This window comes from Thalassophryne amazonica, chromosome 18 (genome assembly GCF_902500255.1).
Source record: "Thalassophryne amazonica chromosome 18, fThaAma1.1, whole genome shotgun sequence".
In the NCBI taxonomy this organism is placed as follows: Eukaryota; Metazoa; Chordata; class Actinopteri; order Batrachoidiformes; family Batrachoididae; genus Thalassophryne; species Thalassophryne amazonica.
Genome location: NC_047120.1, coordinates 53030660 through 53057024, shown reverse-complemented (window position 1 = coordinate 53057024; position 26365 = coordinate 53030660). Strand labels below are relative to the sequence as shown.

General features: G+C 40.5%; 1 protein-coding gene across 7 annotated transcripts in view; it reads right to left on the bottom strand.

The window, feature by feature from the left end:
* The window catches only part of si:ch211-255p10.4 (serine/threonine-protein kinase BRSK2), a 39978-nt gene extending 15116 nt beyond the window's left edge, over positions 1–24862 (bottom strand). Inside the window, exons 1-19 of one of the 7 annotated variants that reach the window (XM_034194449.1) lie at positions 24730–24862; positions 22250–22344; positions 22029–22114; positions 19120–19260; positions 17613–17729; positions 15429–15462; positions 15059–15127; positions 14783–14929; positions 11619–11650; positions 10396–10560; positions 7576–7673; positions 6366–6516; positions 6179–6239; positions 4176–4806; positions 2379–2427; positions 2133–2256; positions 1569–1773; positions 1381–1470; positions 974–1211 (exon numbers count right to left, since the gene is read on the bottom strand). In XM_034194449.1, the coding sequence (XP_034050340.1) occupies positions 1000–1211; positions 1381–1470; positions 1569–1773; positions 2133–2256; positions 2379–2427; positions 4176–4806; positions 6179–6239; positions 6366–6516; positions 7576–7673; positions 10396–10560; positions 11619–11650; positions 14783–14929; positions 15059–15127; positions 15429–15462; positions 17613–17729; positions 19120–19260; positions 22029–22114; positions 22250–22344; positions 24730–24814 (2592 nt within the window). In that variant the 5' untranslated portion in view covers positions 24815–24862 and the 3' untranslated portion in view covers positions 974–999. Of the gene's footprint in view, positions 1–973; positions 1215–1380; positions 1471–1568; positions 1814–2132; positions 2257–2378; positions 2428–4175; positions 4807–6178; positions 6240–6365; positions 6517–7575; positions 7674–10395; positions 10561–11618; positions 11651–14782; positions 14930–15058; positions 15128–15428; positions 15463–17612; positions 17730–19119; positions 19261–22028; positions 22115–22249; positions 22345–24729 lie in introns of those variants that run through there. The other 6 variants (XM_034194450.1, XM_034194454.1, XM_034194456.1 and 3 more) reach the window with 6 other exon arrangements.
* Positions 24863–26365: the final 1503 nt, after the last annotated feature.

Below are 26365 nucleotides of genomic sequence, written 5' to 3'. Positions count from 1 at the left end.
GAACAGTTGTGGTGATTCCGGAAACAATTTCACGTTAATAAGTTCGGATTTCTGTTCGAATCAAAAATACTTTTCTTCAGAGCAACAGAGTTCCAAAGCAAACGCTTCACTTGCATCATATATCATGTCTTGGGGGTGGGGAATTCAAAGCCTGGCTTCCCATTTTTCAACACTACAAAACAAACAAATAAGTAAATAAATAAATAAATAAATAAGGTTTATTCACATTCACTTTGCTTACTTAGTTGTTTTTTCCAGCTGGATTTTTCATGTCCAGGATCTATTTCGTCCTGAGAAAATCAGAACAAACGTTGCTTTCCGTCCCGCTGGCCACTCGTGGTGGCGGCAGCAGATAATGGTTTTATCTGCTGAGATATATAGTATCTACATTTCATCCAGTGTGGCAGACTGGCGACTGACTGGCTAGTGATGTGAGCGCCGCGCTGGCTAATTTTCAGAGTAATCCCGAGAAACGTTACAAGATTTTTTTTTGTTTTGTATTTTTTGTATTTTTGGCATCAAGTCCTAGATTGCAATGATATGGTAAGACTAGCCTACTGGAACGCGTTAGCGTCCTTTTTAAGCGAGGCTGGTTTTGCTAACTGGCATGCATGTTAGCGTCTTCAAAAAACCTACTCTGATCTGTGGAAGCTGTTTCTATGATTGAGACCAAACTGCTCATTCACTTATTTAAGGTTTTTTTTTTTTTTTAACTCCCCACTAAAGATTGATTCCTTAACATTTCTATTTCATCCAGGTGACGGAATCTACCAGCTGAAGACAATGTTGAGATTTTAAAAATGAAAAAAAAAAAAAAAAAAAAAAAAAAAAAAAAAAAAAAAGAAGGACAAAAGGGGAAAAAGGCTGCTTCTTGCTGAAGTCAAGCACCTTTAACAACTTGCTCAAGGAAGAATAGGAGATCGCTCGTTGCTTGCAGGGGTACATGGGAATGACGTTATACTGCCTTAGGCGTCCTGCTGCACGGTCTCGGTTTCTCTCCTATGGCTGGGACTGGGTTCCATTGGAGGACAGCAGTCGGGTTCGCTCTTTGGCCGAGCCTCGGCGCTGCAGAACTCCCCCGCTGCCTCCTATGCTTCCGCCGTCTCCTCGCTCGCCCCACTCGCACCTGTCGCCCCCACCCTCGGATCGTCGTGAGTTTTGACGGGTGGGGGTTCCATGGGGTCGGCCGGTCTTCTCATCTGGGAAGGGATCAGGAGAGAAAGACAGGAAAGTCACCCTTACGTCAACTTCTCACAGAATTCAAGATACTAAATATTACATCTAGATAATACACTAAAATATAAAACGTGTGTGTGTGTGTGTGTGCGCGTGTGTGTGTGTGCACGTGCATGGGCTTATATTGCATTTCAAAAGATTCACCAGATAGGGCCTGCACCATGGGTTGATCATGGGAGCTGAGAAGTTGGGCTTGAATCGTTTCCACCACTCGTCTGAACCTGCGACTCGGACCTGGAAATGCAAAAATGCACGTCGGCCTCTTGGGATTTGACACTGCTAACCGGAGCACCACTGAAGCACCAATTCCAACTGTGCCTGACTTCCTTTACCTGATATGAGGGAGAATGTTACGCTGTAAATTCCCGTCTCCCTCCGGCCCTCCCGGTCGGTCCTCTCCCTGTCCCTCTCGCTCTCGGAGAAGGCGATGTCCACCTGGAACTTGACGGGCTTCTGGAAGACAGAGGGGCCGCCTGAGGACTTGTACTCGGCCCGGAAGCTGGTCTGGGAGAGCACGCTGTGACTGAGTGACGGGATCTGTGCGGTGGGGAGACAGAGAAGCAGAGAGACCGACAGACTTACGAGGCGGGAGAGGTATGGGGGGCCGACGTGAGTTTAGGGAGACAAAGGGTGAGGGTGAAGAGAAGACAGAAAGAGTGAGCCGTTGGTGGAAGAACGAGAAAGCAAAGTGACCCATCAAGCTGACACAACTGAGAAAAAATCAAAACAAAAGAGAAAACTGAAACAGTGACAGAAATGGCAGTGCGTCTGCGTGTGTGTACAGTATGAGAGCGCACGTGAATCCGGCTTTCTCTGTGACAGCCATGCCTTCTGCAAACAAGTCGGGTGAGCCTGGATGTTGACGGGCGTGAATGACGGCCGCATGAGATACTCACAGACAGGAAGGCGTGAACGATGTCGGCTTTGACAGAACTCAGAGGTTTGTCTCTGATCACCACAAAGATCTGCTCCTCTTTCTCCAGGCCAATGAAGTTACCAAACCACGACTTCTTAGCCAGCCTAGTAACCACAAATAAAAAGGAACACTAAGTAAATACATAAACAGAAATATGAGAGAGAAAAAATACATACAGAAATACACAGAAGACCCACAAGAGCGTAAACATGTTCAGTAGACTTACTCAGGACTGGACTCTGGTGTCAGACTGGACATGTCCTCTGATGTAGGAACTAAGAGAAGGATCAACGTTATTATTCTTGTAGATATAACGGTCATTCAGATCTTTATCTAGGCATCAAAGAGTAACGTGCTTTATTAGCCTCACTGCAAAGCAGAATCAGGCTACTGACATGGATGCTTGTGATTTTGATTTTTTTATTTGTCTTTGTGCATCAATATCTTCAAAACACAAAGAGCAATTCCAATCAAATTTGGTAGATAAACTCTGTTGATCATCCTCTTGCAACACGGGTAATGTCAAGGTCATAGGTCAAAGGTTATTATCTACTACCTGCAATTATTTCGTTCTAAAAACAAAGATGAAATTTCACTCTTAGTGGATTTACTCACTGAAACATCCTCCCCCCACACAGGTCATTCATTCATACATTTTTTTGCCACTTATTAAAAGTCTGGGTCACAGTGGTAGTAGACCAAGCAGCTCAACCCACACTTCCCCAACCTCAGCCAAGTCCTCTAACTCTTCCAGGAGAACCCAGAGGTGTTCCCAAGCCAACTGGGAAATATAATCCCTTCAGCGTGTCTTGGATCTTCCCCAGGCCTACTCCCAGTTGGACGTGCCTGGAAGACCTCCCTAGGGAGATGACCAAGGGGCATTCTCGCTAGATGCCCGAACCACCTCAGCCAGCTCCTTTTAATGTGAAGAAGCAGAAGCGCTACTCAGAGTCCCAACCAGATATTTGAGTTCTCACCCTGTCCCAGAGTGTAAGCCCAGATACCCAGCAGATGATTCTCATTTCTGCTGCTTGTAGACGCTGACAATTTCCTGTATATTTGTATTGTCAATTGTGTCGGTAGCATGGCCCAAGCAGAGGATCACCCCTTTGAATCTGGTCTGCTTGAGGTTTCTTCCTCAAAACATCAGAGGGAGTTTTTCCTTACCACTGTCACCTGTGTACTTGTTCTAGGGATTGGTAAGGTTAGACCTTACTTGAGTGACGCGCCTTGAGGCAGCTTTGTTGTGATTTGGTGCTATATAAATTAAATAAATTGAATTAAATTGAAATTGAAACTGCTACTCGTACCTGTTACCTTGTTCTTTTGGTCATTACCAAAGTTCCTGACCACAGGTGAAGATATGAGTGTAAATCAAGAGTCTTGCCCTCTGGATCAGCTTTTTCTTCACCCCATAATCCAGTGATGTCAATCAGAAGACAAAGGTCAAGGTTAAATCAAAAGTCACAACCTACTGTCTGAATGTGTATCTTCAAAATGCAAAGAGCCATGTCAATCAAACTTGGCAGATAAACTCTCTGGAGCCTCCTCTGACAATGCAGGTTCGGGTCAAGGTCAAAGGTCAAGGTCTAATCAGAGGTCTAGTGTCTGTAGCAATATCTTCAAAACCCAACGAGCAAAAATTGAGGCGTAAACATCTTGAATCGTCCTCTCACAACACAGGTCATGTCAAACTCGAGGATCAAGGTCACATCAAACAAAAAAAAAACATTAATGGTCACATCTCAGGACCTAGATACTACGACAGTGAAGTGTGGATCTCTGCCTAGTCTTCTGTTCTACTGGGGCTAACAAATGCAACAGAACCCCGATGTCATTGATATCATGTAATGATGTCAGGTGTAGTTGAATAATCAGCTAGTGGCAATGAGGCACTGCAATCATCTGGATGCTTTATCTTGATTTGTCACACGTCAAATTTTAGTGAGATATGATCCTTGTTTCATACTCCTTCCTACAGTGAAAGATCGTGATAAACATGTTACAGTAGTGACACGCTCACCCTGCAGTTTGCGCCGGTGGAAACGGGGCGAGCCCAGCAGGTTGTTCTTAAAAGAATTTAGTCGAGTCCTCCAGTGAGCAGAACTGCTGGCAGCCATGCCACTTCCACCTCCTGGGCTAGAGGGCGGCGTCAGCGACAATGAACCCACCCCTCCCCCTCCCTCTGCCCGCGAGGAGGACGAGGACGAGGAAGAGGAGGGCGGGGTGGAGGAGGGGTGGTGAGGGTGGTGGACAGGGGTGCCCAAGGGTGTGGGCAGCGGAGAGCCCTGGGGAGTGACCTGTGGCACAGAGTGGGCAGAGTTTGGGTAGAAGCTTTTAGTCACTGACTTTAGGACAGAGGACGAAGGGAAGAAGAAACGGGGGATGGGTGACAGAAGTGGAGAAGGGGAGGGTGAATTGGAAACTGGGTTGTGCAGAGGCAGGGATTTGATGGACTGCAGATGGGGTCGTTCGATAGGCCCCTTGGTAGGCAGGGTGTGGGTCTTTGGATTTTGGGGAACTTTGGGCTTGTCGTGAGCCCTTCCAGAGCGAGGAGTGTTGACACTTCCCTGTTTGGGCTCCTTTGAGTAGGGAGTAGCAGTGGCAGAGGTGACATCTGATTGGCTGAAAGTGAAGACGGGGCTTTGATAGGACTGGGGTGGGTGGGGAGGGGGGGTATGTGGGAGAAATGGATAACAAGAAAGAGAGGGGATGGAACATTGAGAAAGATGGATGAAAATGAATATCATGCCTTATGATGAAAGAGTGTAGTGAGCAGTGAATGTGACTCCAATTGTACAATTAAAGATTATAACTTTGGATTTGCTGTTTTGTTTCAGTTTGAGTGATGGTTCAGTGACAGTGTTGTGCATGTGGTGACACAAGTCGGCAGTAGAGACAGTTACACTAAGTTTTGTCATGCTGTTCTGAACATTATCAAATTACTGAATCTGAAAGTAAGGCTAAGGTAAGTAACACAATTTAAAGTTCTAGAAACATTTCTAAAGCAGACGTGAGCACAGCTAGCTCGTGAATGATGCAGAAGAGTGAGGTGATATGAAGACAGATGAAAAAGTAAGCGAATCCCACACATGCCTTCCACAAGACGAGACAGACGTCAACAAACGTTGTGATAATGTGTTAAATGACGAGGACTTCCAGAATTTATTATTTCAGGGGATGTGAACTAATGGTGTATGACTAGAATCTTTTTGAAATGGTTAAAGATAGGAGGGGGTTATATCTGTTTAAAAAAGCCAGTGTTACCACACAATCATCTATATATCATTATTTTCCAATACATTCAGTGCTGTCCTTTAAAATGACTTAATTAAAAAGGGAGCATATCCTGAAGCTTAATAGTTAAGTGTTTTACAGATACATAAATTATTATTTTTCAGTTTGCCATGAGAACTGTGAACCACAATGTTTTCATATAAAACTGTATAAAAAAAATTATTAAATGTCAAGACAATATGTGATTAAACTGAAATATAAATCTTAATGTCAGCAGTACTCTAAAAGTTCCAGACTGAAAATGATGCAAGTATCTACACAGCCCATATTTACATTTGTAATCTGAATCCAGAGGATTCTCATGGCTGGAAAAGTTTGCAGTATACAAGTTTTTGACTGGAGATTTAACTGTATAGTGAGATAAATATTTAAAAGTCACTCTGTATCCACTTAAAAAAAAAGAAAAAATTGAGAAAACTAAACAAGTTAAGACCCTTGGCTATGCCACATTTTGAATGCTTGATATTCATTCTGCCGTTTTTGATTAAAGGTTTGCTCCAACTGTTATGTTCCGTTTGTTCAACTTAAAATTTAGAATCATATCGACTCACAATTGCTTGTTGAAGGAAACGGAAATACTCAATTTGCTTAAAAATTTCACTTCTTCCTTTTTACATTGTTTCTCAAATTGCCATTAGTTATTCTATGTTTGCATAATGTGCAGGAAATATTTGAAAACAGCTGTGTTTACAGTTTTTTTTTTTTTTAAATGGGCCAAAAGACACTTACCCTGGGACTGCTGAGAGGGCTGGAGGAAAGACCAGTGGATGCTCCACTGACCGAGCGAGACCTGACAGGGTCAAAGAGTGATATATACAATAAACACTGTGCGAGTCAGTGTGTTCTTGTTATATTTCAAATGTGCCTTTTAGAGCAACGTGTTCCATGTGTGTTAGCTTAACATACTGTACTGTACCTTTGACTATGAGCTGCTGTGTCCAGGGCCCTACGAGGTGGGGTAGGGGACCCCTGTTCAGTAACGCTAAGTACCTCCAGGCTTTTCCTCTCTGGGCGACAGCGGCCATGGCGCGTCAACATTGGTGAGTCAACACGCTTTCGAGGGGGATCTGCAGAAGAGCCGCCAAGAATGGTTTTACCAATACTTAAAGCTACAGCTGTGTAGGATTTGCTGTCATCTAGTGGAGAGGTTGCCGATCGCATTATGCCATTGAAGGTCACAATACTGTATTCCTTCACATTTTCACTACTTTGGCAACACCAGTTCAAGATCCCTTGCCTTGTCTAGTGGTAAGCCATATGTATGATCCCCCATTTCACAAAAATGAGGGTTCTCAAACTTGTTAGCCTGCACTATCAACCAGCAGACAGTGTGTAGAAGAGCAACCACTGATTGTACTTTTTTATTCTTGTTTTCCAGCCGCACTGGAAAAAGACAGAGTAAGTAGGTCCTTTTTGGGCTACTATACCAAGATGGTGGTGCAACATGGCGGCCTCCAAGAGGGGCCCCGCTGCCGTGTGAACTTGAAGGGCTCATTCTAAACTTACAAAATCACATTGATTCATTGTGGCAGGTAATTAGTATACACTAATAAACAGATGTTATATTCCATTTCTGCTAAAAAAACAAACAAAAAAAACTAAATCCTGCACACTATAGTTTTAAGTTCAGTATTCAGAAATTATAGTTACATGTTTCCAATAAAATCCACTGTTTCTTGCCCTAAACTGCACCATCGGCCACATCTAGCTCCATCTGCGCTGACAGAGTTCATACCCGCCTTCTCATTTTTTGTCCAAGTAAGCAACGCACCAACTATGTCAAATATAATGTAGTTAAATGTCCATCCAAGTTCCAAAAAATCCATCAAAGTTAAATATCATCAGAAAGACAAAAGCAATATATTTTTCTGAGTAAAAACTGTGCTCATTTTTGAAAAATGCAGCCTTACGTTTTGGAACACGTCTCATGGTAGCAATCGCATAAAATTATAGTTTGGCTAGTGGCGTTAAGATGTCAAAAACTCCATTTAAATTTAAGTGTCATATGAAATAAGTACTTGTATACTTCACCTGATTTGCATGCAACAGAACACTTCCAACATCAGAACTGAAGTTGAGAGCGACTCCCTCCTTTGGTGGATCCCTCCTGCCCCCTAATGACTCACCTACGTCATTGCGTGGAGGTAAGTCCTCATCCTCATAGCTGGGGTAGCGCTCTTTTCTGTCCAGCAGTAGGTAATAAATCATTTTCTCTTGATTTTCTCTGAGATGAAGAAACGGGAAGAGTGAAAGAAAGACAACAGGTTAAGAAAGACTAGAAAAGGAGTAACGATAAAACACCACAGTGGAGGATTAGCCTGCACTGATTATGCCCAGAACTTTAGTAAAACCTGCTTTCATCTACATATCATGACTGTATCATGTGTCTACTTAATGTGCTTTCACATTCTTTCACTCACAGCTACAGTTCTTCACATCAAGTCAAGAAACTCTAAACTTGTCTATGTGAGCAACAAGGAACCCAAAGTGGTTCCTCAATGGGGTGGAGGTGAGAACATGTGGCACCAATGTACACTCCCAAACCTGATCTGAACTGAATCACAAATAAAACACTGCGACGACTTCATCTTTGTTTTTTCCCCATGTTCAAGTGGAATCAATGTGCCATAAGAATGAGCAGGTTCAGAGTTTAAAGTCCTGATCGAGACTCTTTCTACACCTCGAGTTCAAACCCAGTGATGTCTGACTGAGCTATAGTCACTTTCAAATGTATGAACACTGTTTTACTTTTAAATAATCATTTCTCTTCTTAAAACTGTTACAATCTTATAAAAAAATCAGGTTGATTAAACAATCACTTTTGATAATTAAATCATTAACTGTTCATTATCATAACTTTGTGCTGTCTTTCCTTGTTCTAGCTGCAATTTTTTGTCTTTAAAGGTATGTAATAGTCTTGTATCTATTAATTCCTTTGAAGAAAAAGGGGGGAAAAAAATCTGTAACAAATCTTTGGGAAATTGCAGTTTATAAATTTGTCACTGAATTCCAACTGGCATTTCTTTGAAGTTAAAAAAAAAAGTCTGAAATGTGAGATGTGCTGAAAGCTTATAGCAAATATCACCAATAGGTAGACCGTGATCTGGATCTGGATCCAGGTGCTTGCCGTTCCATATGGACCAAGCAGATTCTGATGGATCATTTCTCCTTTAAGCTGCACAACTTTTGCTGCATTTACAGTAGTCTTAGTTTAACTGCACAGCTTTTCTCCGTCTTTACGGTAATCAGTGTATGTACACAGGAAATGCACAGACCAATCACATGCATTGTAACTCTTCTCATGTGACGCTACTCAACCAAACAAATCATTTAATCAACACTGTGAAGTGAGTAGCAGACAAACAGGCAGCTAGCGGAGAGGAGACAGAGACACGTCAGTCTGAAAACAGTCTCTCAAAAATGAGAAAAACAGACAAAGAAAACCGCTTTTAATCCAGAATGGACAGACTTGATTATGTGTGTAAAAACACTTCCAGTTCAAAAGCAGTTTGCCTCATACGTTCCGACACCGTGGCTATAATTAAAAGTGGCAATGTGAAGTGTCACAGTGAGACAAAGTAGAAATCTTTTGAGCAATCAAACCCACTCAAATCCCATCTGAGGCTACAGAGAAGTCATGATTTAGAGTCCCATATGATCCGACCACCACAATCCCAACGCAACAATTCTTTGCCCAAATAACTCAAACTACACCTTTCCCCCCCCCTAAAATTAACCACTTTATTTGGAAATACCACAAAAGCTTTTTTTAAATAAGAAAAAACATTTATTTTATTAATATTGAACTGTACTTTATTTTATCTGACAATCAGTTATTGACTACATAAAGATTGTGAGAGTTTCACACATTTATTTTTCTTATTGCACATTTTATTTTACTTGCACATTTCATTTGCACTTTTTTTACTGCAAATTATTCAGTGTTTAGTGTATATTTATACATGCCGTACAGAGAGAGGCTATTCTGCTTCTGAACTATTGGGCTACTTCAAAATATGTGGCACTAAATCATAACGCATGTTAGCCATTATGATGTTCCAGATCTTTGAGGAATTTTCTCTAACTGGAACTCTTTGAATTTAACGGAAGAGGACTGATAGGACGTAATAGAACACAAATATGTCCTGTAATGGACTGGCATCCTGTCCAGGATAGGCTCCAGCCCCCTTGTGACCCTTAATTGGAGAAAGTGGGTAGAGAAAATGGATGGATGGGTGGGTGGGTGGGGGTGAAGGGGTATAAATATTTTTGTTCAATCAGCTGAGGCCTGGGTGGCTACCACAACTAGGCTTTGGTAGTCAAAGAAACTGACCAATAAGCTCATTTTTAAACTACATGCAACTTCAACCACACCTACTCCCAATTTCCATCATGCATAAAATAAGATCCTTTAATAGTCCCATGACATATGATGATAAGATCATTCCCTGCAACAATCACCAGACATGTCCAGCAGGGGGCAGACAGGTATATGGTATATCACACAGGCAGGACAAACTCGCTTTTTGTATTTATCTGGCGCATCAACATAACCAACATTTAATCACTTAATCCTAATTATAGACCCTTTTAATGTTGAAACTTATGAGATGATAGCATTTATTGTTTTTGAGTTATGGTGTTAACAATCTAGATGGGATGAACTCATTTGGCGATCTGGTCACTCACTACATTTTACAGAGTACATGCCTAGACTTTTCTCAAGACTTTGTATAAAAGAGGTCTTTAAAACTGTGATATTACCCAACTCTTCATTACCACGTACAGCGTCAAAACACGCCACAGATCAGAGACAACACATAATTTGAAACCTGAACTTTTTAAGTTAGTGAGGACGGTATTAATTGCATTACACTGTACAGTGCTTTTTCACTTTACTCACTCAGGCGCTCAGAAACACATTATTTAAAGAATAAATAACTTACTCTTCACATTGCAAATCGCGGGTGAGCTTGACTCTGTCCCTGAAACAGCCCAGTGAGTGCATGCTGTCCAACACATCTGGGTCCAGCTCGGTCAGGGACAAAATTCGCCTCACACATACTCGCCTGGGCGGAGGCTGCTCAGGACATGGCTCGTTACGACCACCCCTGCAAGGAACACACACAAATGTGAATGAAATGTTTTTGCTTAAATATTATCCAGTATACTTACTAGGGTTGGGTAACGAGAACCGGTTCTTTTCGGGTATTGTTAAAGAATTGATCAGTCCTTCAGAGCGGCTGTTGTTTTTGAGGGTGTTTGTTGGCAAAATGATAATTTCTCTATGTTGATTACAGACCCTGCAGCGGCTCTGTAATCAACCGCTTCTGCGGTGCGACTCCACTTTGAAGTGTGAACCAATGAAGCAGTGCTTCGATCCGCTGCTTCGTTGGTTCTTTGATTTGCTGCTCTTCAGAAGCGGAAAGTCTGCTTCTTAACCCCTCTCAAAGCCATCACTTTTGTGTGGATTAAAGTAAATAACTGAGACTCGTGTCTTGTTGCAGTCAAGAAACGAGAATCGCCGTCCCTTCTGTTGGCACAGCTCCAAATGCTGCGCGGCTCTCTGCCGAGACAGTGTGTGGTCTGAATTAGTAACTTCAAAACAAATAGCTGCTTTAAATAAAATGACACCTCTTTCCAAATGCCGGAATACAGACAATAAACGACAATTGACTAAAACTTTTTTCCTCCCAAAATGAGACGTCCTGCATTCTTTATGAATTACATCCTGACATGCAGCTCAGCCGGCTGAGCTTATTTCAGATGTATGGAAAGGCATTCATGCCAATTATGTCTGAAAGGAAATGCTTTTGACAAAAACTACAGATTTTGTTTATTTCTATTTATGTCCAGAGATCAAGGATCCACCATGTAGAGTTTATTTATGTCCACAGTTTAAGGATCCAGTGACCAATTTCATATTTATTTACTTTAAGACTGAATAAAATATTGTTGACATAGAAAACCTGTAAAGCCTACTTTTAGTACACAGAAAATTCACAAGAGGTATCGATAAGGGAATCGATAAGGAATCGGATCGATAAGCGGAATCGATATCGATAAAATCTTATCAATACCCATCCCTAATAGTTACCAATCAGCACTTTATTAAGCTTTATTTTCACACCGAAAGCAGTCAAGTACATAGAAGTAACTGCATACTCACAGATACCAAGCATGTTTCTGGATGGCCTCTAGCTGTGAGGGGAGACAGGGCAGATGGAACCATTAGTTGCTACAGTCTGTTCACAGCCAGATGGACAAAGTAAACAATTCACACTGTCCTGTATCTGTTTTTTTCCCCCACAGGAAGATATCAATTCAGAATGTTGTATATGAAAGTCAAAAAGCAGCTCTGACTTGGCAGGTGTTGTGTGGTTTGTGATAAAACAGACCACAGAGCCCAAATCAGAAATTAAGACCAAAATGAGTTTAAAACACACAAACGACAATGAACTTAAGTCCATAATTACAATAATTAGTAAGAGCTGTCTGATCACTTTCCACCCGGGTCAAAAATGCTTTCGCTTCCTCTACGATTTTTGATAGGAACCTTCCCTGCCTGTGGTGGTGATGGTGAACTGAAAAACGCCATTCAGCAACACATAAGCACCCGTAAAATTATTGAAGATGGCACTGACGTACAGCATGCTGTAGTGTACCGCGTTTTCGAGACTACAAGTCGCAGTTTTGTTTTTTGTACTGGTTTTATTTGTCCTGTGACATATATTTTTGGCAGATATCTTGAAGCAACTTATATGTTAACAAATACTGCCTTATCATCTATAGCCACAAGATGCCACCAGCATCTACACACGTGACATTCTGCTCCTGTATACTGATGTGATCCACCCTCTAGAACAGAAACTGGAGCTAAAGCACTATTAAGTTGGATGACGACAACTGCAAAAAAAAAAAAAAAAAATAGAACTGAATAAGGAGGACAAGCTGGGTAGAACAAGCAAAATAAATCAAGCTCTGAAACTGACAGATCATGCCCTTGAATAAAAATGGGGAATTAGGAATAACCTTCATACTACTCAGCACTCCACTTGTTTACACTTTGTGTAACAGGAAGAACAGTTACAAGGATGATAGCTAGGCTAAGGTAAGGCTAACTATGTTTTAAAAATATAGTCATGTTTAAAAGTTTATTTACATTCAGTGAGGTAAATGTGCACGTTTAGTTCCACTTTCATGTTTTCACCTGTTCAATGGTGACAAGAAGCAATTGACTCTTGAGTTCTTTGTGCCTTGTAGATAAAACATTAATTAGTCCATTCGTTTCTGCTTGCTAACACTGTTTGCACTGTAAATAAATAATGTGCTGATTATTTCATTTTGCTTCTTATTGTACAAATCAGTACAATTAAATGTGACTTATAGACTCTTCATGATGCATTTTTTGACAGATGTGACATACTGTGGTGTGATATATTGTCCAGAAAATACATGAGACCAGATTCAACTAGAGAAGCTGAGGCTCAACATTAATATTTGGCGCTGTCTAAATAATATGAATATACGAGGTCTATTAGATAATAAACCGACCCTTTTTTTTTTTTTTTAACTATATGGATTTGAATGACGTGAGATTACACCAATCATGCTTGAACCCTCGTGCGCATGCGTGAGTTTTTTCACTCGTGTCAGTGACGTCATTTCCCTGTGGGCAGTGAGATGTGGTTCAGCCCTCTCGGCTGAATTCCTTTGTTTCACACGCTGCTCGAGACGGCGCACGTTGCTTTATCAAAAATTTTTCTGGACCTGTGAGGAATATCCGAGTGGACACTATTTGAGAAATTAAGCTGGTTTTCGGTGAAAAGTTTAACGGCTGATGAGAGATTATGGGGTGTTTCTGTCGCTGTAAGGACTTCCCACGCAGCGGGACGTCGTGCAACGCTTCCAGGCGCCGTCGTCGGCCTGTTTCCACCTGAAAACATCCTAATTTAAGGCTTAATTCACCCAGGACGTCGTGAGAGAACAGAGAAGATTCAGAAGAGGCCGGCATGAGGACTTTATGCGGACATTCCACTGTTTAAGGACATTTTGCAATGAAAGACGTGCGCGCAAATTCGCCGAGTCGTTTCCGTGACGACTCGGCAAATCTGTGTGCGCCGCAACAGGAAAAACACCTCCGTGTTGAAAACCATTTGTAAAATTCAGGTGGCTTTTGATGGCTTTCAACAAGTAAGTAACTGAGAAATTGTTTAACATCTTGGGCATGTTCCAACTTGCCCGTTAAGGTTTCCAACGGAGGTGTTTTTCCTGTCGCGACCCCCCACGGTCGGGTCCAGCCCGACATGCGACTCTGCCCGCACGTTCTTTCATTACAAAATGTCCATTAACAATGGAATGTCCGAATAAACTCCTCATGCCGACTTCTTCTGAAAGTTCTCTGTTCTCTGACGACTTACTGGGTCAACAGAGCCTGAAATGTGGAAGTTTTCAACTTGAAATGGCGAGACGCTACCGCCTCGAAGCGCAGATTGCCGTCAGGCGCCGTGGGCCGTCCTTACGGCGACACTACCAGACCAGAATCTCTCATCAGCCGTTAAAATTTTTACCGAAAACCAGCTGAATTTATCGAATGGTGTCCACTCAGTTGTGCCTTACAGTTTTGAAAAAAATTTGATCAAACAAAGCAGCAGTCTCTGAGCCATTCCTAAACAATGAAAAAATCGACGAGAGGGTGGGCGACTCCTCACTCAGACTGCCCACAGGCGAATGACGTAACCGACAGGCGTGAAAAAACTCTCGCATGCCCACGAGGGTTCAAGCATGTCTGATGTAATCACACGTGATTCAAATCCATATGGTTTTTGAAAAAAATAATAAGGTCGGATACTTTTCTAATAGACCTCGTATTTAAGGGTTTCTGCCCACTGGCTCAAGAAGCATTTGAGATTTACAGGCCATCGAGTATATTCTGTTGGTGAAACTCCTTATCTCAGGTGAAATAAGCCAAAAAAGCCAGAGAACTTTCATGTATAACTGTACTGTGAAACATCAAAAAATAAAAATGACATGCTCTTTCTTCTTTGTACACAAGTGGCTCCCTTGCTCCTGATGTTACTGTTGGGTTTCAATGAAGAAGGTAGCTTCAAAGCAGCTAGACTCCACCAGACATCATATAAATACTTGCTTACTTTGCTTGAGGAAAATACAAATAAATACTTGACCTGGACCAGTGAAAATGTCAAACCCTGAATGTGAAACTTTCACAAGCCTTTAATTGCTTCTTGGCCCAAACTAACATCCTTATTGTGAGCCATCTCTGGTTTCACCAGTTTGCATAAGAGACTTGTTAATGCCTTGTGGCTCCCGTACCGTGAGCCTCTTTTCGGGATTGACCTCTATCATGCCCTTGAGGAGAGACTGGCAGTCCGGCGGGATGAAGTGGGGCATGTGAAACACCCCGCTCTTCACCTTTTCCAGGAGCTGGCGTAAATTGTCATGGTCGAAAGGCAGAGCACCCTGTGGGAGGAAGGGCAGGAGGGGGCGGAAGTGATTTCAAAAAGGGAAAAGATGATAAAAGTTGGGATAAACTGAGTGTGTTTGCAAATTGGTCAAGTTACATTGAGAACGGCTTGGCGGGGGGCTTACCACCAGCAGAGCGAAAAGTATAACCCCACAGCTCCACACGTCTGCTCGCCGGCCATCATATTTCTCCCCCTATCAAAGAAAAAGAGGATACGTGCCTGTGCGTTCACTCCTAATTACTTAAATCCCAGTTTGAATCAGAATCAAATTGAAGCCACTGACTCAATATCAATATTACATTTTTAGGACCGGTACAATTGTTTCAATATTCAACGATTCTCTAAATCATCAGTCAGTGATGTCTTCTTTTTGTCTTTGATCTGACAACTACGACTCTCTAAAGTCTTACAAACACTGCACAAAACCATTTCTTCCCTATCATTACTGAAAGTAAAATCATCAGGAAGGCATTGTGCCAGAGCACCATTCTTACCCGAATAACCTCTGGGCATGCGTAGTGGGGCGATCTGAAATGCAAGGGGGGGGGGGAAATTATAGCACATATGAAGCCAAATAGCAACACTGCATATAATGTAGGATCAATGAATTTAAATATACCAAGCTGTCTACAAAGTAGTTATCAAAAAAATATTAAATACACCGTACATGAGCACAATGCAACTGTTGTTTATGTACTGTCCGCAGATACCTACGTGTCATGATGACTACATGGACATTTTGTACGCTTTGGATAAATATTCAGTAACTAATGATGCTAAATAATTCATCTCTGCAACTGGTCTGTCTGTGTGCAGTGTTGAATAATTTCAGTGTAGCAACTCTCAAAGTGCAGCATCTAACATGTTCTCCACCTGGTGTTTAATGCACTAGATAAGACCCAAGTTCTGTGAAACCCTGTTTCAGTTCCTTAAATTAAGATACACTCTAGATACCTTTCATTTTTTATATAAACTGATTTTATTTTAAAAAACAACATGATGGAATATATTTAAATAACTTCATGTATTACTGACATCCTGACGTATGACAGCAGGTAGTTCAGTTCAGTGGAATAAAGAGTTTGTGCTGCCAATCTGTTGACCTGGGTTCAGACACTTCATCTGCACTTTCTCAGTCCGCAAACCTGTAAGTGGATACTAGCCTTGATTGGGGAAGTAAACTCCTTCAGACTGGCGTCCCATCTAGAGGTAATCACGTGACAAAATCTTGGGATAGAATGTACTTTTCAACGTCCATTGTTCAGTGTTGTTCGCTAATATCCATAGTTTCTCCAAAAAAATTAGTCCTATCAACATTCTGTTGTGGCGGTATTCATTCTTGACCAAAAATGAATAAGCATACCAAACAGCAAATGTCAGCTCTCTCCAGTTTATCCGTGGTCAAAATTGCACACATACATGCTTTTATTTTTACCATAAACAGAAAACATTGGCAGAAAACATCAAACATACTATGCTTCTCACTCATGGTAACAGCAACATGACACTAAACCCACTCATGGTAAGGGCAACATGACACTTAACTAAACTGACTAAACCAACTGAACTGCAAAAACACAATAAATCAATAACACTAACAACACTGTTAAACTAACATGAACCACAATAACAACATTTAAAACCCCAAAACCCCAAACTCCCATTGTTCACTGTTGTTAGCTAATATCACCAATTTCTCCAAAAATATTAGTCCTATCAACTTTCTGCTTTTGCAGCGTTCATCCTTGACCCAAAATACATAAGCATACCAAAGAGTAAATGTCAGCTCTCCCCATTTTCTCCATGATCGAAGCCATACCCATGCACGTATGCACACAGAGGCCACTTGGCTCTTTTAATATAGATTTTTGCACTGAACTGGGATGTTCTTTGTACTTCATGTAGCCTATCACAGTTCACAACAAAAATATCTTCCCTATTTCTTTCCATAAGAGATTTTATGGAAAGAAAGGTTGGCCTGACCCATGGTAATTAAGTAACAGCAACACAAATTCATCACGTTGACCCAATAAATTTACATTTAGGTCACTCAGAAAAATTGTTTCTTCCTGCGTTAATGCATTTTACTTGGGTGTAAATACTTTCCATAATTTTATTTTGTTCACTGAGCAAGTTAGATTTTAAGTTGTTGCATGCAATGTTAAAACTACATGATTTGAATGTGTTCACCCATAAAACTTTATTCTATATCGTAGAAGCTACATGTTAGACTTTTGTTCATGTAACATAAAAACCAACAACACCCATGTTGGTTTTTTTGAGTGCATCCTGATCTCACGCACTCACTGGCTAGACCATCAGTGTAATCCCTCCATCATGTTGATATCAGACTGTTATTTGTAAGAAGTCGAGCTATAGTATGAACAGTAGCAGTAGTAATACTTTTAATCTTGTTGATTTTTATAGATTTTGCATGTAAATGTTTGGCACACATTTACTACAAGTTGCTATCATATAGATTTACTGGGATGGATGTTTCCTTATGCAAACCAACACTGACCTATCACAAAACACTCTTAATACATAAAGATTAACATTTGTCAATAAACAAACTGTCAACTTGTGCATATTTCAAGCATACATATGTACTTTTTCCAGCACAACTAAATTGCTTATGACACCCAACATTTATGAACAAACACACAGATGGAACTTACCCACAGCTGGTCTCCAACAAACTGTCTCCCACCTGCAATGAGGCCATGCCGAAATCAGCTATACGGATGTTGTTCTTCTCATCCAGGAGGAGGTTCTCGGGCTTCAGGTCTCTGTGACTGCACGCACACATAAAAATAACTGAGCTGACATCCTGCCAGTTCATTCGGAAATAACTGTTAGAAGCATTTGGACAGTTACTTTTGTGTGTGTGTGTGGGGGGGGGGGGGGGGGTGGTTAGTGCAGCAGATAAGATAATATTTATAGCGGAATCCTACAAATGGTGATACAAGCATCAAATTTGGCACAAATACTCCTTAGATATTCTTCTTTTGTAAATACCAATTGGCCACTTGATTATTCAATAGGCAGCCAGGTAGGGGTTAATTGAACAATTACACAGGGGTCAAAATTAAAAGATGCTCCAATCATATTGAAAACTGCACCAAATTATTTGCCTGATCACAAAGATCCCAAAAAGGTATAGTTTGGACTATCTGTGACTGAATGTTATGGAATTATGGGGTAAAAACAGCAAGAATAGTGAAGGTCAGTTTCAATCTGTACAGGGGTCAAAAGTTAAAGTTGCTCCAATTTTGGCAAAAACTGATGCAAATTACTGGTTGAGTTAATAGGGTTTTAAAGAAAAAAAGAAATAGTTTGGACCATGTATCATGCTTAGTTATTACGTAACAGGGTAACATATGTCACATGTCACAGAATCCAATGGACGTTGACCTTGTTTGAACTTTATTTTGGAGACAAAGCATTCAACACTGTCAAAACTTTTCCATTTATTAATTGTATTAGCTCAACCAATAATTTTCATCACTTTTACCAAAACTGGTGCAATTTTAACTTCTGACCCCTGTACAAACTGAAACTAACCTTTGTTACCATTCTTGCTATTTTTACCCCATAACTCCATAACATTCAGTCACAGATAGTCCAAACTATATATGATCAGGCAAATAATGTGTTATATTTTTTTCAATATAGTTGGAACTGTTTAAAATTTTTGACCCCTGTGTAATTCTTCAACTGACCCCTACCTGTCTGCCGAATGAAAATTCAATGGCCAATCTTTTTTTTTTTTTCAAAAGAGGAATGTTTAGGGTGTATTTGTGTTGGATTTGATGCTTGTATCACCATTTGAAAGATGGTTTCAGTTATCTGCTGCACTAGTTAGTTCAGTTCCATTGTGGTGGTATACCAAGGCAAAATTACAAAACTATGTCAATGTCCAAATACTTATGAACCCGACTGTAATGTCTGTCTGTTGATTAAGGTACCAGAAGTCCTTTATTTTGATGACATGGCACATCAAAGAGAAGGTAAATGAAAAACAGCACAACCTGAAAAGTTTTATTTTCATATAACAAGTGTCTCCAAAGGAACAAACCAGTAAAGGATCGCTAACCATTGCGCTACACATACGTTAGCTAAGACTCGAGTTACGGAATAGTAACTTAGCACAAAAACCACAGACTGGTTAGTATATATACTAACCAGATGGAATGACTGTGGCAGAAATCCAAAGCCGAGATGATCTGCCTGAAGAACTTTCGAGCATCTTTCGGGGTCAAACGGCCCTTCTTCACCAGGTAGTCAAACAGCTCTCCTCCCGATACGTGCTCCAACACCAAGTAACTGAAAAACAGACAGTATGGTTCGTTCAACAAGCAATAACTGTTTAGTTTGTATAAATGATTACTGATCTCCAGGAGTGGGCGAGGTTCAACTTATCAGCTACTAACTAATTAGCTTTAGCTGATTAGCATTTCAGATTACGTTGAACAGCAGACCAATTAGCTTCCACTGAAATTTAGTTCTGCTAATTTTAAGACAGCTAGCATGAACTTTAATAGTCAACATTTTTTGTAAACCCTAAAATCATACATTTTTTTCCTGTTGGACACTATACGCTAATCCAATAAGTCAGATCAACACATCCCACGAAGAGAACAAGCACTGTGTCAAGGAGATGGAGGAGCAGAGACTCAAGCCAAAGCAAATGCATGAATTAGATTATTAAATTTATTTTGCATCAGTATTTGTATTTCTTACAGAAGCATATTGCATTCACCGGATAAAAAAATTGGACCGCTAATCTCGTAATTATGAGATCTTTTCTTGTAATTACAAGATCAGGATCTCGTAAATTGTTTATATATATATATATATATATATATATATATATATATATATATTTCAATATTCCAGCTTTCACTCACACAGCCCCACCGACCACTGAGGGACAAAGAGGGGCTCACTCCCAGCCGGCGCATGCCAGTCTGGGTGCCCCATGCGCCGCTTTGCTGGAGGAGTTTCATTCATCGAGTTTCATTCAACAGTTTGGGGAAAATCTACACTTTGTGTGCGCGTGGTGTGCAATCACAGTGCAGTGTCAGCGGTTATAAATTTGCTGGTTTTCAATTATGACTTGGGAATTCTCATGCTGAGGGAGTGGAATAATCTCATAAATATGAGATCTTTTCTCGTAATTACGAGATCAGCGGTCTAATTTTTTTTATCCAGTGACTGCAATACACTTACGGAATTTCTTTATATTTTCTTATTCATTTACTACTTTCTGCACTGTGAATGAACTGTATGTTGAGTGGAAACTACAGTTTAACTTCATTTGTTTATTTAAATATTTGTACATCTTTTCTTGACATGCTAAATCTTTTTCTGAACCTCCGCGTTCATGCTTCAACTTGTTAAAATTTCAGCTCTATGTCTGGTTTTCAGGGGTTTAGAGTTAAAAAGAAAGAATGAAAGAAAGGGAAGGGGAAAAGCCAAAGCTAAATTCATATAATAAAAGTTAGTGTTAGCAGTAGCATCTAGCTAGAGGCTAAAATGTTTAGCATTATTAACTTTCAGTTAACATTTAGGTTAGCTATGCCTAGCTAACCTACCTTAGCTAGGCATTGCTAACCTACTGTCAGTAAATTCGTATAATAAAAGTTAGTGGTTAGCAGTACTGTAGCGGTTAAACAGTTTAGCGTTATTATAATTAATTTTTCACTTAGTGGGTTAGCAATTATTGAAGCTAACCTTTTGGTTAGCGCTGACTGGTCCCCACCTCCTCTGCGCACACGGAAAAGGAGGCAGACACACAGAAACAAAGACACGTCACTTCCGGGCAAAAATCAGCCCACAAGTGATGTGACACAGGCAGTTCGGACATTTAAATTATTATTATTATTATTTTTTTGCTGTCCTACTTTAATTTTGCGTAACTTAACACTTGAGCTAAAAACTATTTATGAAAAGAATTTTATGCAGCTAAAATAAATATGCATAAAAATGAGCGCAATAGCAAAGAAGGAGGCGGGAACCAGCCTCTCTTTTGTCTGTGTGAGCCAATCAGATGCATTTAGCAAAAAAATGTTCTCCAGCCAATGAAAAGGAGCAATTCTGCTGTGTGCCTACTTCCTTTTCAGAGTGTGCGGAGGAGGCGGGGACCAGCCAGAGGTTAGCTGTGCCCGTCACTGCCCAATTTGCAGGAGATTCAGTATGGCAACACCACTTGGACAAATAACATCGAACTTGAGTTTGCACCACTCATTTATTGCCTTCAGTATTTGTAAGTTCAAACCAAGCATCAGAATGGGTCAGAAAGGGGATTTAAGTGACTTTGAATGTGACATGTTTGTTGGTGCCAGACAGGCTAATGAGTACTTCAGAAACTGCTAATCTACTGGGATTTTCACACACAACCATCTCTAGGGTTTACAGATAATGGTTCGAATAAGAGAAGAGCGGCAGTTGTGTGGACAAAAATATGTTGTTGATGTCAGAGGTCAGAGAAGAATGGGCAGATTGATTGAATGAGTCACTGTGTGACGGTATAATGTCCATATGGACCAACATCTCTGAGGAATGTTTCCAACACCTTGTTGAATCTACGTCTTGAAGAATTAAGGCAGTTCTGAAGGCAACAGAGAGTCCAACCCAGAACTAGCAAGGTGTACCTAATAAAGTGGCTAGTGAGTGTATGATCTCGTAGTCTTACTTTTTTTTGTCCAAACACGTTTCCTTTTAAAATGGCAAATTTCATCTTCATGAGACCAAACAAGGCTAATGTGGCTTGTCCAAAAGGTGACACCATACCTAGCCGTCCAACATCTTCAAACTCACCATTAAATGCATTTGGATTTATTTGATTTGCATTTCCTTGGTTGCTTCATTGGCTTTGCTTATTTGCAAATGGAATTTTTAAATATTTCCATTTACACAATGAATAGATTCATTGGCTCAATAATTAATAAATTATTCATAGCAATTACTTGCTGTTGTCATATCTGTTAATGCATTTCTTTCTGATCAATTTAAGCTAGTTTGATGGTTAAAAAAAAAATAAAAAATCAAACCCAGTTATGAGGCTTCTTTGAATGCTCAGAAAAACTCACAGATATTTGTTATTCTCGTAAACATCATGCAGCTTCAACACATGTGGATGCTCTATCAGTTTCAGAATGGCAATCTCCCTCTCAACCTGGTTAAAGAGACATAAGGAAAAAAAGGAAGAAAGAGGGGGAAGCTGAAGAGTTACGAGGTCACACTGAAGCAAACGAACTACAAAGTTTTCACAGCAAACAAGTGCCGTCATCTCAACACTGCACCCCCCTACCTTCATCAGTACTGACTCAGACAGCTTCTCTCTGTTGACTATTTTGATCGCCACCTTCTGACCCGTAATACAATGAACTCCAAGCTTGACCAGTCCTGCAAGACAGACAGGGATCAGTCGGGAAAAAAAATATATTTGATTTAAATTCCACCCACCAAGGTTGTGTGTTGAAAAGCAGCATTTGTTTGTTTGTCTCTGGAATGGATCAAAAAGCTTTCAATGGATCTCTACAAATGTTGGTGTAGAGAACCCGTTGTAATAAGTGTTCCTATTGACTAGGATCTTTTAAAAGTCAGGCCCACAATTATTTGCACAGCGGCACAAAATTTTGATCCTGTATAACGCCACAATGACAATAAAATGAAACTGCCAGGATGTGCATGTGCTGTAGATTGGGGGGCTGAAAAACTGAGTGACTGTGCAGAAAGGAGACAAGTGAGGGAAGCCACCAAGACAACCTTGACAACTCTGAAGGAGATAGAGGCTTCTGTGGCTGCAACTGGAGAAACTGAGTATGGCGCAACTTTTGTTTGTTCCATCACCAATTATACAGCTTCATGGCGGAGTGGCACAGAGGAAGATTTTCTCAAAAGGAAGACCTGAAATTAGATTTCTGCAAGTTTGCCAGAGGCCACCTGGGGGGCTCACACCAATATTTCATTTTTTTATTTGTTTGTTTTTGTATTTTTGCATGGAGATCTTTTTGTTCCACTCCAACATGAAGCTGTGAAAGCACATGTGAGACTCGAGTCTAGATTTAATTTTTTTATGAAAATCTTTTTCTGTGCAATTTCGCCCTGAAGCTGTATTACTGGTGATGTAACAAACAAAGGTTACACTGTCCAGCTTCTCCAGTCGTGGCCATGGAAGGCTATAACTCAATGAAAGATGTCAAATGTGTCTTGGTGGCTTCCCTCACCATTCTTCTACTTGTATGGTCACTCAGTTTGTAAGAACTGCCTACTCCAGACAGATTTACCACACAGTACCATCCAGCTAGCATTTCTTAATGACTGATGGAAATTAGATCCAGGACACATTCAGTGACTTGCTCTTCAAGCATCCATTCGATATGTTACAATCTGATATGATACGATATACCTTGAACTTTCTAAAGATAACTGGCTGTAAAGGTGTTGATTTGTATTAACAATAATCCTTATATTGAGTAATTTGTCAAATTCCGTATGGGCTCTGAAAATGGAGAGACTGGGTATAAATCTGGCTGTAATTCCTAAAGGGTTAATGGGATATTTTTGTTAACTCTTTAAGCCCGATCAGCCCACCGAAGGGCCTACAAAACTACAGCCACGTTATACACATTGTTATCTGCCATCTGCAGGGCTTAAAGGGTTAAAAATCTTGAATACTTGTACAAGCTAAAAGACTGCACCTCAAGGACATCATGATTGTTTCATTTCAACACCACTGCGGTGGTGTACACAAGTAAAATTGCAACTTTGTGTCACTGCCCAACTCCTTATGGACCTGATTGTAGCTCAGTCAATCTTTGTAATTTTGGACACTTCCAACTACTCTGTTTTGTCATTACCCATAATGCAATGTGTCATGGCACTATGAAGCAGAGGTGGGTGATACCGAGAAATTTGGTATTGATCCAATACCAAGTAAATACAGGCCCAGTATCGCCGATACCGATACTGATACTTTTTCATATTTAAGCTTCATAGATCCAAAGGATCCAAAAGACCTAGAATTTCACCAAACATTGTACGTGAAAACAAAATACTTTATTATCACAATCAACATTTTTGTTTAAAAAATTTTCACTCAACACAACTTAAAATCTCCTGAGGTAGAGGGCTAACAAACCACGATGCAAGGGTGCGCTGCTCCGTGTTGTGTGACACAGCGTAGCGCTGCTCTTATGGACAGAGAGGAGACTTTGATGAATCTGCGTGTGCAGCGCTCAGTGCGTGCGGGAGAGAAAAAAAGCTTGAGTATCGATCTTTTTACACGAGGATCGTTTAATATCAATACCAGCGTTGGTATCAATATTATCGATATTAGGATCGATCCGCCCACCTCTACTATGAAGCATGTGCACAGAATCACTAGAAGACTTCCAGGTTATCCTTCTTTTTGCTTGGATTCACAATTTCAATGCTAATACTTCAAGAGCATTCAGAAATATGGGTATTGCAAGATCAACAAAGTTTTGGGGACTGTCAGCAGGCTAAACTGCAACTGTTGTTCAGTGCGTTTTTCCCAGAATGTCAAAAGACAGAACAAATAATTTGTAGTAGCAAAAAATTTAACAAATTGGAACCCTTTCAACAATTTTGTGTGAACACACCATTGCAAACCACCATTGAGTTTGGGTAATGACAAAACACTGAATGGCGTTAACCCAATACAAAATCTCAGTGTTGTCACCCTTGGCGGGGGGTATTTCCTCAAATTTTATACAAAATAAGTTTAAAATTCACTTTTTAAGAGTCCATAACTAATTTACTCACCTGTCTGTCCCTTCCCAAGTGTTTTTTCCAGTCGATAGGGCCCAACATATTGAGCTGACTGACTCAGGGACAGTTCCTTACTCATACTGCACTCAATGGAGGCCAACACTACTACTACTACTACTACTACTACTACTACTACTACTACGACTACTACTACAAATACACCTTAATTATTATTGCAATAACAGATATTATACAGCTATGACGTTATTATAGAATGCAGTGCTCAACTGGAAAGGACTACTTTTCTTTGAGTGATACCTAAGTATAATGTACCACAGCTACTCAAAACAATATTCTGATAATAAATTAACATTTTGCACCTAAACCTGATAGCTAAGTCTGTAACTGTTTGGATGCAAGTAAACACTGAAACAAACAAGTGACTAGAGGTAGGCTAAAGCTGAGAAACTTGTGTCATGAGTTAATATCTAAAGATGAAGAGCTGGTGTGATGTTAACCACTGTACATTAGCTTATTTTTGTCCTTAGCTTCATATGACAAAACAGTTGTCGCCTGCTGCCAATGTTTAAACCATTTTTTTTAACATTTATTTAAGAGATGACCGCAGAGAGTTGAAACTAAATCAGTTTTCCCCTTGTGTCACGCTCCCCCTTTTCTTTTTTGTGAATTATTTTATTTTTACAGGTGCAGTAGCATGCTATGTTAGCCTCGCCGCCGCTCTGCCACACAGCAGCGAGGCTAGCGTTAGCTTCAACGCCTGGACCAACGGCCGTCTGTCAAAAAAACCTCCGCAACTTTCCCGCCACCGACAAACGGCACGATCCGTTAAATAACCGCCAGATTCTCGTAATCTGTCGAGGTGAAGCGCGCCTGCCCTGCCAAATAAGCATGTTTTATCGTAGCGTAGTCCTGACCTGCCTCTCTCTCTCTCTCTTTCTGTGTGTGTGTGTGTGTCTACATCCCTGCAAGTAGCGGATCACAGCATCTTCTCCTTCGGCGTGTCCTCCTCCTCCTCCTCCTCCTCCCTCACCGGCTGTTACACAGGTTTTAAAAAAAGGTGATAAAAACTCGCTAACATCTGCTCCTCATTCGCGCAGGGAAAAGGCCTCCTGTTTTATAGTCCCTTTGCTTTTCTTGCCGTAAATCGATATTTTCTCTCTCCTCTTCCTTCGGCTCACTCGCATCAGCATCCGGGTCCCTCTCTTCCTCCCTCCCCTCTCTCTCCATCCTCCTCTCGCCTCCTCCTCCTCCTCCTAACCACAATGTTTACCTCAGCTGTTGGCTCTTTTACTGCGATTAATTTACGGCTTTTTGGCAATCAATTATATGCAATAAATGAAGGCATTTATTCAAATCACTTTCCTACGTTTCCTGTTGTAATTTTGTCTTTAAATATAGTGTTACTGTGGTGCAACCATCTGTCCCTAACTTTAAATGTCAACTTAAAGCCTGATTGCTGAAATACAAGCCTTATTATATTTGCAATGCTTTTATAACCTGATTTAAAATGTCAGTCATTATTCCTTAGTAAATGCTGTTTGGTATTTTATTTTATTTCTTTTGCCGTATTGTACACAATCCATTCACTTGTAATTAATTATTCATTATTCATTTATTGTGTGAAGTATAAACATGTATAAAAATACAATAAAAGCACACATCATTACTC